Source organism: Terrapene carolina, unplaced genomic scaffold, assembly GCF_002925995.2.
Source record: "Terrapene carolina triunguis isolate 2854851 unplaced genomic scaffold, T_m_triunguis-2.0 Scaffold234, whole genome shotgun sequence".
Lineage (NCBI taxonomy): Eukaryota > Metazoa > Chordata > Testudines > Emydidae > Terrapene > Terrapene triunguis.
In genome coordinates this window covers 8,175,284-8,187,582 of record NW_020664585.1, presented here as the reverse complement: position 1 = coordinate 8,187,582, position 12,299 = coordinate 8,175,284, and the positions used below count along the sequence as shown (strand labels likewise).

Below are 12,299 nucleotides of genomic sequence, written 5' to 3'. Positions count from 1 at the left end.
ACATTGTAAAGTGCTGGTGTTTCATAGGCCCAAGATTGACTTTGAGACTTCTGCACATTAAGGTATTTCCTCAGGAAATACCATGCTGCCTGGCCCCATACCTAAAGATAATGTATTTCTGAGTATGGATAAACATTCCTGGGTCAGGCAGGCAACTCTGAGCAAGCAAATTCTTAAAGAATTAAGATTTCTGTCTCTGGGCACAAGTGCTAGACCTGTGCATGTATGGAGTTCTCATAGACAACTGCTCACCATGTAACTCTCAGCTCCTTTTCAACTTACATCCTAACTTAAGGAATAAAGGAGGATGAAACAAATCCCAAAGGAAAGATGGGGATTCTTAGGTAGAACAATGGTGAGATAAGGCTCTAATAGGTACCTCACTAGCTTTGGCTTTTGTCTCCTCCAGGGTGTGCACCAAGTCCACATTATCCAACATGTTTCCTGTGGAAGTGGCTAGTTCCCGGAGGAGAGAGTCTTCCAAATCTTTCAGCAAGTTTTTGTTCTCGCTGGTTTCCTGGATGAGATGTTCTCTCTGCTCTTCTAGCTCTCTTCTTTCAAACCCCACAATAACACTGAGCAGCTGGTCCTCCAGGCCTTTTAGTGTAACTATGGATGGAAAATGGAGAACCATGTCCTTAGCACAATCTTTCTTAAAACACAAGGTTAGCTTTCATACAGTTCCTTCAGGCTATATGATCTTATATAACTCTGTGCCAAAAAGACAGGTTTAGTTAACAGCATTGAGTGTTGTTCTTCTATATCGGTTCTCACCTGACACATCTAATAAGCAGCATGTAGTTTAGTTTCCTTTTAGACTAACAGCGGGAAGTGGAAAAATTTAACATTAAATCATAGAATCGTAGGACTGAAAGGGATCTCAAGAGGTCTTCTAGTCCAGTCCCCTGCCCTCAAGGCAGGACTCAGTATTATCAGAGGCTGAATATAAGGGGGAATATAAACAATATAACATACATTGTAATATTATACATAGTTAACAGGTATTGCAAATTCCACCGCGAGAGCCAGGACATTTCTGTCCCCTCTTCTGATGTGATCAGAGGGCTAGCCACTATTTACAGCACTCGTTCTCTGTTTTCTTACTCACCGAGGGCCAGATTTTGACCCCCTTACTGCTACTGAGAAGCAGCTTTCCCCATGAGATGTCAATGGGACTCATGGAGAAAGGTATCAGACAACACGAGTAAGGGTGTCAGAATCTGCCTTTCATTCAGGCCAGACCTGGATTTGCGGAGGTACACAACCAGCTCTTAATCCAGACGAAAAGCAGAGTAACTGCCTGGAGTCATTGGTTTCAAGCTAATGAATCTGTAACTGGGCTCACTATCTCCTGCCTGAAAACACTTGCATTTTACAGCTGAACTCATCCAAACTCATGTGCTGTGGTTTCTGGTACAAGAGAAAGGATCTCAGCTTTCTGGAGCAATCACTCATCTGAGCCTAGTTTATGCCCTACATTTGCCCTACTATGCAGTTAATACTCTGCCCCTAACAGCATGCATTTGCTCACCTGTATAGTTGATAACCATGGCTTTTCCAAACACCGACGGTGAATATTTAGGGTTAGATAGCTTGGTGTTCAAGTACAATTTGAAGTTATTGTCATAGTCTACCTCCTTATCACCCAGCACAATAAATATTCGCCCCTGGGTAACTTTTATATTCTTTTCTAAGACATTGTCAATCACAGGATCTATGTATTCATCTACATCATGGAACAAGAAAGGACTCCCATACTTTATGGCCATTTCTAGTTGTTTAAGGAAATCAGGGTCATTAAAGGAGGCCATCTGAAAGAGAACAGAAAAATGGAAAGATTTGGAAACAGTTAATATTGAATTCACTGAATATTTCTTTTTTACAATAATTGCCAGTATTCATTAAGCTTGCTGTTTGTCTATGCATCTCTGCCTTTCATCCTACAGATGATATAACCCAGATTGGGAGAGACCAAAGAAAGCACATTCTTGATTCTGATCCACTGAGAAAAACTGTCCGCTTGGAAAACAATTCTTTTCTGCTGCAACTGCACCCCTAAACACAATGTGGCCTAAACTTTTGTCTATCCTGTTCCTGCAAGCACTGGGGCTTTCTGTGAGATGCAAGTCACGCACCTTGCAGCATGAGTAACGAGGCAAGCCCAAAGTTCAAGCAAGTTTGCAGGTGCCACGCAGGAAGAGCATCACATTGTTGGGTATCCACCAGAACTTAAAAGGCTAGGCAATGGAGCAAGGAGGGGAAAACAGTGGTTTTGAGTGAGCTTGGAGGACTGGAACAGTGAGGTAATTGAGGGTCATGTCCTGGGGGGGATTAAGACTAAATAGTTTTTAGATATAACAGCATTTCACCTCCCCAAACAGACACCCCTTCCAGATGAACTCCTGAATTTTTGACAACATGCTTTATCACTGGGGAAGAGTTGTCTTGGTGGCATCTGCCTATGGTCTCCCAAGTTCACACAGCACTAAAAGAGACAGAAGCATGATGTAAGCTGTTGCTCCCCTGCTGAGGGTAGAAGGAAACTGGAGCCCAGCATTCTTTGTTCCCAAAATTGGAGGTCTCTGACATGGCAGCTTGGCGTCTGGTGTTTCAAATATCCTGCTTCAATCCTCCACAGGCTGGATGCAGGGCAGGGTCACTATCCATTTGGATAATTGACTTTATTTTTAGATGCTTAATGGAACTGCACTTCCATCCTATTGAGGTTCAATCATCACGACTGTCAATTTCCACTAGTAACTGATGTCTTGGTCAAGTGGCAGATATTTATGCATCTTTCAAAACAATAAATATAAAAATAAAATGAAAATTTAGCTTCACCCTCAGATTATTTTTTTCTTCTTTTCTCCTGATCCAATTTAATGCCTGCTGCTGGGGGTCTATGCACAAAGGGAATCGACTAGCACGTGTTGTCAGAATGCCATTCTGAACAGAGAGCTCATCTGGAGGCAAACCTTGGGAGCCCCACCTGGGGAGGAAACAGAGTAAAGATTGCTGTGTATTTTATTCTTTATGGTACAGTAGCATGCTTCACTTCCGGGTAAAACAGTGCCGTCCTACTGAGCAGTCTATTACAACACCCTAGAACATACAGTGTATTAGACTGGGAGATGAGGCATGTCTGCATGGCAAAAACAACCTCACAGCAGCGAGTCAGAGCCTGGGTGTACAGAACTGCGCTACAGTGCTGAAAATAGCCATGCAGATGTTTGGGCACAGGCTCTGAAGCCCAGGGAGGGGAGTGGGTTTCAGAGCCCAAGCTCCAGCCCAAGCCCAAACATCTACACAGCTATTTTTAGTGCCACAGCGTGAGCCTGAGTCGGTAGACACGGTCTCTGAGACTTGCTGCCCTGGGCTCTCTTTTTGCCATGTAGACATAACCATAGGCTCCCAAGGGAAACAATTAAAACATCATTGAGTTACTTATAACTAGCCTGGCTAAAGCACTAATTCATGTATTGTGGTGAATAATCCTGCACTAGCAGGAAAATGGTCTAAATGAGACAGGGCCTGACCCAAATCCACTGAAGTCAATGAAAGGACTCCCACTGGTCTTTGCATCCCACTCATAGTGTGGATCTACTTTGTGAAACAAATTTTTCAATGGCATCAGGTGGTACCAGCTATACTGAGTGCTATAGATGTGCAAAGTACAATGATTTATTAGATTCCAGGTGCCCAGTTCACAGGAAGAAAGATGTTTTGTCTCACTGCCAGCCTTGGGATCTGAAAATTCTTCCTGGGATGCTTGCGCATCACGAATAGTAAAGATTATACTCTACAAATTCAGCCATTGCTCACCCCGGTAAAAGCCCACTGCATTGACATTCTGACCTCTCTTACACTTATCTATCTAATCTCTATCAGGAATTTCTAGAGCACCAATCACTGTATAGAATTTAGGGGCCTTCAGTTGGTAGCCTAAGGGTAACAGAGAGCAGGAACAGAGCTCCAGACTGGAACTTAGTTAAAAATTCTGTTGATCAGTGTGAGCAGAATACAGTATATTTAGTATTGGAGAGGGGTCAAGATTAGGCAATAGCTGTATTGGTTATGCTTGGCTAACAGGAGTAAAAAGTAGTTCAAATTTAATTTTGTCATTGGAGTAAGCAGACAGGATTCCAAATACACAGGGGGAAGATCTCTTTGCAAGGCACTTTGAGATTCTCGGATGAAAAGGACTATACAATTATTATTCTCTATTGAGAAAGATGATCCCATTTTCAAACAGTCATTTTTCAGAGGAGATTGTATGCTAATGGCTTTTTTCTGATTTCCAGGATTCAGTGCACAAACAGAGATGGGCCAAACCCAACCCCCTCCAAACCCAACGATCTCCAATCCTGGATCCAGATTCAGATCCAAACTGTGTGACTCCCACCCTTCTCTACACTCAGTAGCAGCTTGGCTGCTTTTTTGAAGCTGTGATTTCACATACCTGCTAATCTCTACATCATCAGTCAGGAGGTATTCCAATCTAAAAGGCTGGCTGAGAGGAATCTCTCGTGATCGTATATCTTCTTGCCACTCGTGGTAGATCATCTCATTACGGAAATCCCAATTGAATGCCCCTTCATAGCTCAGAAAAGCAGCGCAAAGTAGACAGTCGCCTAGCAGCTTCACTTTTCGCATTTTTAACTCCTCTAAGTCATTTGTCCATCTGATAGAAAAATTAATGAATTCTGGGTCAGTTTGAGATCCTTTCTGCAGCAGGGGTCAGAGAACTCCATTTTGTGTAGAATACCTGCAGCATTTCTAAGCTGCTTAAGTTTTAACTTCAGGTTGCGAAGAGCCCCAAACCTACAATCAACCACCATATCACAGCAGTAATGGCAGCAGAAAGTTCAATTTGACCTGGAACTAACTTCCTTTTAATCTAAAACAAGTGGATTTGCGTCATGCATTTAAGCAGTACTTAACTGCAGCTACATTTTGCTTTTTTGCTTTTCAGTTTAAAAGTGTGAGTCTCAAGTATGCCCAGTAAACACTTCTGGATTGAAAAATCATATTATTTGTTTTGATTATTTTTCAGTAGCCAAAGTGTGTTAGTTGCTTCACAGAAACAAACAAAACACACAGGGTGCAATTTTCAAAAGCACCGAGGGAGGTGGTGGAATCTTCATCCTTAGAGGTTTTTAAGGCCCAGCTTGCCAAAGCCCTGGCTGGGATGATTTAGTTGGGGTTGGTCCTGCTCTGAGCAGGGGGTTGGACTAGATGACCTCCTGAGGTCTCTTCCAATCCTAATCTTCTATGATTCTAATTCCCATTTTCAAAAGTGACTTTCATTGAAACTTAGGCTCCTAAGGGCTGGTCTACACTTACCCCCCAAATCGAAGTAAGGTACGCAAATTCAGCTACGTGAATAACGTAGCTGAATTCGACATACCTTACTTCGACCTTACCGCGGTTCAGACGCGGTCCACACGCGGCAGGCAGGCTCCCCGTCGACTCTCGCTGAGCTGGAGTACCGCAGTCGACGGGGATCACTTCCTGGTTCGATTTATCGCGTCCAGACCAGACGCGATAAATCGAACTCGGAACTTCGATCCGCAGCCGAACTAACCGGTAAGTGTAGACTAGCCCTAAGTGCCTAAGTCACTTTTGAAAACGGGACAAACTCCTACGTCACTTAGGTGCTTTTGAAAATTTTATGCATGGTCTCTAACTTTACATTTTAATGCACAAAATCTCTCTTCTGGCACTAGACTTAACCTTATATTTTCAGATCCCAAGCCAGAGATGAGCTTGTCAGCAGCGATAAGTCTCCTTTCCATGATCTCTGCTTCTTCTTGTAATTGTTGTTTTTCCCTTATTGCAGCTTCATACTTATCTCCCAAAGCTTTGAGCTCCCTCTGAATTGTCGCCAGCTCTGTCTGTATCTTTTCCAGATCACGTTTACTTAAGTAGTAGTTCCGTTCCAATCTAGCCACCTACATTATGAAAGACATCATGTGTCGTGTCAGAGGAAAGAGGAGTTTTATTTTTTGGTGCAAAATCATTGGTTTTCAACCTTCAATTAGCTAGTTCATATATGTTTAAGACAATCTGGTAATAAATAGTATAAGAAGAAAAAATAGGCACTGTTTTTCACGCAACTCCTCTCACCCCATAAACGCATAATACGGTCTGATTCTGCAGCCCTGACACAGACAAAACTCTTAGCCCTGATCTAGCCAGGTACTTAAGCACATGAGCAGTCCCACTGACATCCATAAGAGTACTGGCTGCCTAAGGAAAAAGGGATTAGGGCCTAATAAAACATTTAGAGCCAGGACTTGACAAATGCACTTGCCCACTGGCAAGTGGCAAGCAGAAAACCTTCCTTGGTGACCAGAGATGTTTCCTAGTAGTATTGGTAGGATTTACACTTTCATTTTATAAAAGAATTACATTGCTAGTCCTTTGTAAACAGGCCATAAAAATGTTTCCTGCTTAAACCAGATAAATGGATTCGACATACTGTACCATTGAGTCCCTCTATGCCCAAATGTCATGGGTATTATTTTAAGTGAGTTTTCAGTAGGCACCTATAACTTTCATCCCCGTTTCCTGCCTTCCCCCAATATCATATTACAAAACTTTTCCTTTTACTTCATGCTTTAATGCAAACGGAAACTGGTATCACAGACCTATAATACAATTAAAACAGCAGCTTGCAATTGAAAGCTTGGCTTTGTAAAGTGCTTTGAGGTCTACTTGAGGAAAAGCACTATATAAGAGCTAGGTATTATTATTACAATGGTTCTAGCAAACACCACTTTCATGTTTGTTAACACTTTGAAGAGGAGAAACACTGCAGTACATAAAATTGCCAAATGTTATTTTTGTGGCAACAAATACTTTTCATAGTCCTTTATGTTCATACTTTCACAGTGTACCTTTTCTCTCTTTGGCCTGATTTCCTTAGCTACGTCACAGTAACTCATTACTGCATCGACAAATTTTAACATTCCCAATCCTGCTCTGCTAACAGCTTCCATTTCTTCAAATGTCGTGTTAAGATTCTTTAACAGAGCTAAATGTTAACACACAAAAACACTGCCAGTCAGTTTAATAACAATGCATAAATCACAAGAGCAATAGCTTTCCTTGTTAATCAAATCTCAACTAGCTCTCTAGTTCTGTGGTATGTATTGGAACAAGGATGTGATAACCAATGCAAAACAACTGTACAGTATAAGGTTATGCTGCTGGACAATAATAAAAGAAGCAAGATATTGTCAGCTATTCAAGGACTTTAGGCCAGATGACTCCAAGGGAAGCTGAGTGAGATCAGCACTTCGCAGGGATTGCTCAGCATTTCTCAGGCTCCAGCCCTTTGCTTGCTAGGTGGCAGTCAAAGGTTATTATGCTCAATAGACCAAATTCTCCTCTCACTGCCCCAGAGTAACTCCAGTGGAGTTACACTGGATTTACATTGGTGTAAGCATGAGCAGAATTTGGTCCGATTAGTTTGAGTTGCAGCCCACTGCCTTTCCGTGACACACTTGTGTTGTATCTTTAACGTTCGTCGTGAAGATGATGTGACAATTATACTTTCAAAGTAGCTAAAAAACAAACAGAGGCCCTGCTCAACTGTTCAGTTTATGTCTAACCTCCTCTAAGCAAAAGTCACACAAGATTACAATGCAAGTTAAGGCATAACCCTGTGCAGAGAGCAAGCACAAGGCCTTTGTGCCAGGAAAGTCCTGGTTAAGCCGACAGTGCAAAGCAAGTTGGGCAGAGCCCTCACGTTTGCCCTCGGCACCAGGTGAATTTCACCCAAAGAGAAGAAAGCATCCAGCATAGCAGCTAACATCTGAAATGATATTAATAAAACTCTACATTCAATTCCAAGTGCCTGGTTCATTCAGCTAAACAATTTACCTCGGACGGATTTAACTTGGGTCTGAGTAATTCCATCAAAATCTATCTCCATTAGGGATCGCAGGAAATTTGGGTCAGACATCATTCCTTTGGCCATCTTCCAGTTTAATTCTTTGTATCCTCTCATTATGAGGATACATTCACAAACAGTCTGCACCTGTTTAGGGGGCTTAGCAAAGGATCTAGAAAATAAACATGGGGAAGGGAAAGAGACAAAGTGCATGACGCTATAAATACATAACTCTTATTGGAAGAGCTTTTTTCCCAACCGGTGGTATTTAGTGCAGGGGGTGCTGTAAGATAGCAATTCCCCAAAATACCTCCTCATCCAAGTGAGAAATACAATCCAACCCAAACAAGGAAAGATTTATAAACAGAGGGCTAACAACTAAATATTACATTCATACAACAACGTCCTCAAGGTTTCTAAAGGAGTTCAACCATCAGAGAAATAAAACCCTTAACCATGTTTTTACTGGAGCTTAAAGCTGCATCAGCCTGCAATAACAGCGACCGAACACTGGCAGTAGCCATACTGAGCTGGTTTTGGAAATAATCCTCAGGACCCTTGGCTAAACGAGTGTAATCTACTAGGGGAACAAAGGAGATTTTAGGATGGAAAGGTGAGAAGAAACCCATCAAAGTCTGATACTCTGATCTTTCCTTTGAATTGGCAGTTCTATCCCATCATACAATATTTTCTTCTGGATACTCATCTATCTCCTGTTTAAAGGTCTTTATCATACTAGGTGTATTAAACGTAAGCATGCTTTCCTATTCAACATTATTTAACAACAGTGAGGGATGACAGGCCTTGAACCCACAGGCAGCATCAGGCCACAGCCACCACCCAGCAGCTCACCTAAACAAGCAGAGAAAAGGAACCAGTGAGTGCTAGCTCGCAGAGGGCCCCAACCCTGAAGCTCCCAATTGGGGGAAACATCCAGCATCCCTTATTGGCTGAGGAGCTCTATATAAACCAGGAAGAAACAAGAAGTTATCTGAGCAATCCCTGGCTGGCTGCTACTATGGGACCCCTCCTGCTTGACTGACTCCTGAGCCCTGCATTCCTGCCTGCTCCAGGCCTGGTGGAATGCAATGGTGTGTAACTACAGCCAGAAGCTCCATTGTTGTAAATCAGCATAGCTCCATTGAATGGAAGAGGAAGGTCAAGTTGCCCATTGCAAGGGGAACAGGGAGGAAGAGTGTCTAGAGGCCTAGTGGGAGGAGGACGATCAAGAAGTGTGGTGGGGACTGGAAGAGTCTGAAGGGAGCAGGAATGGCAGAATTTTGAGGGGAGCTGAAGTTTGGGTATAGCTTTAAAGCCACCTTTACAAGAGCTATTATTAAAACACAAAAAGAGGAAGGTATATAAAAAGAGAAACACACATTCATACCATCAAAGATCTTTGAAACACAAGTGCTGTGTATCCCACATCTAGTGCAGAATAAAATCCAGAATGAAAGGGCTAGGATAGCTACTGCTTGAATGACCCCCACAGACACTTCAGTAGTACTCAGGGTGGCAGAAATGTATTACAGAATAATTAGAAAGACATCAAATATTGGATTGCTTTCCTGGAAGGAAGGACAGGCCTGTGGTTGACCCACGGGACTTGGAGATCCCCAAGCTCTGCCTCAGACTCCCTCTGAGACCTTGACCTCTCTATCCTCAAACCCCACATCTGTCTACTGGGGATGATCATGCTTCCTTACCTCACAGGGGTGTGTGAGCCTGAGGGTGCTGGTGCTTGTCAGGTACTTAGACTACAGCAAAGGCACCATGGAAATGAATTTCTAAGAGTTTATGCTATTACAAATCAGAATTAATCACCTAATCTCTGTGACATCAGACTTGTCAAGCTTCTGCAGCTCCAGTTTAGCAGCTTCTAAAATAGGCATGGCCTCAGCCAGGGACGTCTCAGCATCCTTCTTTTCCACAGCAATGACCTTATTCTGTTCTTCTATCTCCACCGCTTTTTCTTCAGCCAATTTTTTCTTCTCCTCAGCTAAAAAGTGCGAAAGGCAGTATATAGTAAATGGCTTACTAAGATTTGTATCTAGCTAACAAACCAGTAAAACTGCACATGGCCTAAAATCAGAAACTACCATGATCTCTAGATCACTATTAACTCATTTGGTGCTAGGTCACTGCTATTCACAGTACTCTTCCCATCACAGATAAGTTCTGGAATGCTAAGAACAACAGAACACAATCTCCTTTTCTACTCTCTTCTTCCTGTTTGTGTCTCCTCTTTCAGAGGGGAAACAGCTCACAAATCCCCTTCTGATCCCCGGCGCATTCACTCCCATTGCCTTCCCACATGCTGCCATGCCTTTGGCTCACAAAACTCCCCTTGCTGCTAGTGTCTTCTCTCATAATTTGCTCCTCAACAGTTTGGGATGGGATATGAAGAAGAACACTGTATCTACTTGAAACTGCAATGGACGTTACTATGGGCAGATTGCAATTGTACAGGTTGGAATTTGGTCAGAAAACAAAGGTCAACAGTCCTACTCTTGTGCTAAGTACTATATGACCATTAATGATACCATGGTGGAACCTTAGGTCAGTACTGACAGAACAAGAATACCACCTATTGAATCATCAACACCTGTGTTCTTTAAGAATCTCCCAGCCTAATACTGACCTGGCCCAACCCAGCTTAGCTTGTGGGATATGACAGGAGTTTTAAGTACTTGCCTATTGCTGTGTTGGTTGCTATCTCTTGTAACAAGGCCTCACAGGCAGCTGATTTTTCAGCTAATACAATCTTCTGCTCTGCAAGTTTCTCATTTAGTTCATCCAGCTGAACAGTAGCTTCCTTCAGTTTAGCTAATCCTCCTTCCAGGCGTTTGCATTGTGCTTAGTGAAAAAGAGGGAGAAATATTAGTGATTAATGGAGCGATCATACAGTGACAGACACCATTATTTAACGTGTCCTGTTCTGTAGGCAAAGAAATCAGTCCTTTTCTTAAAACCGCAGCAGGACTCCCTTGCTTTTTTGCATGGTCACAAGTGATTATGGAGCTCCAAAGAGCCCAGGCTCCTTGGTCAGTCCTCTTGTTGAGAGTGTAAAACGGAGTCCCACAAGACAGTTTTCCCCTAAGCATTGGCTCAGGAGTTGCAGAACTTGGCTGAACCATGTCCCCTTTCCTCCTGTGGCACATTTTCTGTGCTTCTGCAGAAGACCAGCTCTGACAGTACGTCAATCACATTTCAATGCACTAGGCACATTTCAGTATCCATCAGAATACAGCTAACTATTCCAAGAGGAACAAAGCACATGTCACTCAGGCATCTCTATAAAACCCTGAGCTGAGTCTGAGATACCAAGTTCAAATCCATACCCAGACTCTCCCAAAGCTCAGGGATGTTTGATAGGAGGTTCAGGCTTGGGTCCAGATAAAGAAAAAGTGTCACTCGGGGCATAGCCCATTATTCAGGTAACATTCATTTGAGGGTATTTGGGTTGTATTTATTTGATTGCTTTTGCACAGATTTGCCAAGCAAAATGAGTCTGTTTAAAACATTTCAATCACATACAGTCTTAAAAAGAGAAAACCTTACCTAAAATGAACTGATTTTTCTCTTCCAGCAATTTTGAGTAAGTATGAATGAAATCAAGATAATTCTTTGGCGTAACATAGTTGCTGCGTCTCAACTTTTGTAGGAATTTTTTACTGAAATTCCCTACAGATTCGTGCACCATGACTATGTGCTCAATCACGAACTCTGTGTGCTCTGCCGGGATCAGTGGATTTTCCCCTGAAAAGAGGATATGAAAAATAAAACATCTCAAAGCCATTTAAAAGGATGCTAAGTTTCATTTATCCCCATTTTACAGATAGGGAAACTAAGGCACAGATAAGTTAAATGACTTGCCCCCGGACAAAGAAAAGTCAGTTGCAGAGTTAAGAATAGAACCCAGGAGTCCTAACAGCTGGTCTGCTCAGAGCACTAAACCATGCTGCCTCTAGGCTTGGGAGTTCTCTCTTAACTTTACCAGTATATTTTAAAAATGTTCTTTCCCTACACACCCCCACACCCCTTGAAGAAGGCCGCAAATTTGAGTTTTGTGGGGTCTGGGATATAAGCACCCACTGTCAGATTGAGCTCAGGTATTTGCATTATAGTACAATGTACTATTTTCCAGCCATCAATTCTTTTCTAGCCTAACTCAACTCACCATCTAAACAACAAAGGACAAGAAGTTGTAGATTTGAGAGTGTAAGATTAGAACAGATAGTCCACTGCAGTTCAAGACCAACACAACCAGATCTGGAGAGGTTTAAAAACCAGGGTCTGTGCAAGTTTAAGAATCAAACACTTCTTATGGACCCCTTATGGGAAGCTGGAATGACTTGAGAGCTGTTTAGATACATCAGACCTTTGATGTCTACCTTCTTAG

General features: G+C 42.5%; 1 protein-coding gene across 1 annotated transcript in view; it reads right to left on the bottom strand.

Annotated features, from left to right (window-relative positions):
* DNAH10 (dynein axonemal heavy chain 10) overlaps positions 1-12,299 on the bottom strand; it is a 106,979-nt gene that overhangs the window by 17,436 nt on the left and 77,244 nt on the right. Inside the window, 11 exon segments of the mRNA XM_029912620.1 lie at positions 380-609; positions 1,532-1,811; positions 2,842-2,989; positions 4,460-4,681; positions 5,734-5,951; positions 6,900-7,036; positions 7,888-8,069; positions 9,722-9,896; positions 10,592-10,753; positions 11,459-11,665; positions 11,668-11,685. Of these exon segments, the coding sequence (XP_029768480.1) occupies positions 380-609; positions 1,532-1,811; positions 2,842-2,989; positions 4,460-4,681; positions 5,734-5,951; positions 6,900-7,036; positions 7,888-8,069; positions 9,722-9,896; positions 10,592-10,753; positions 11,459-11,665; positions 11,668-11,685 (1,979 nt within the window).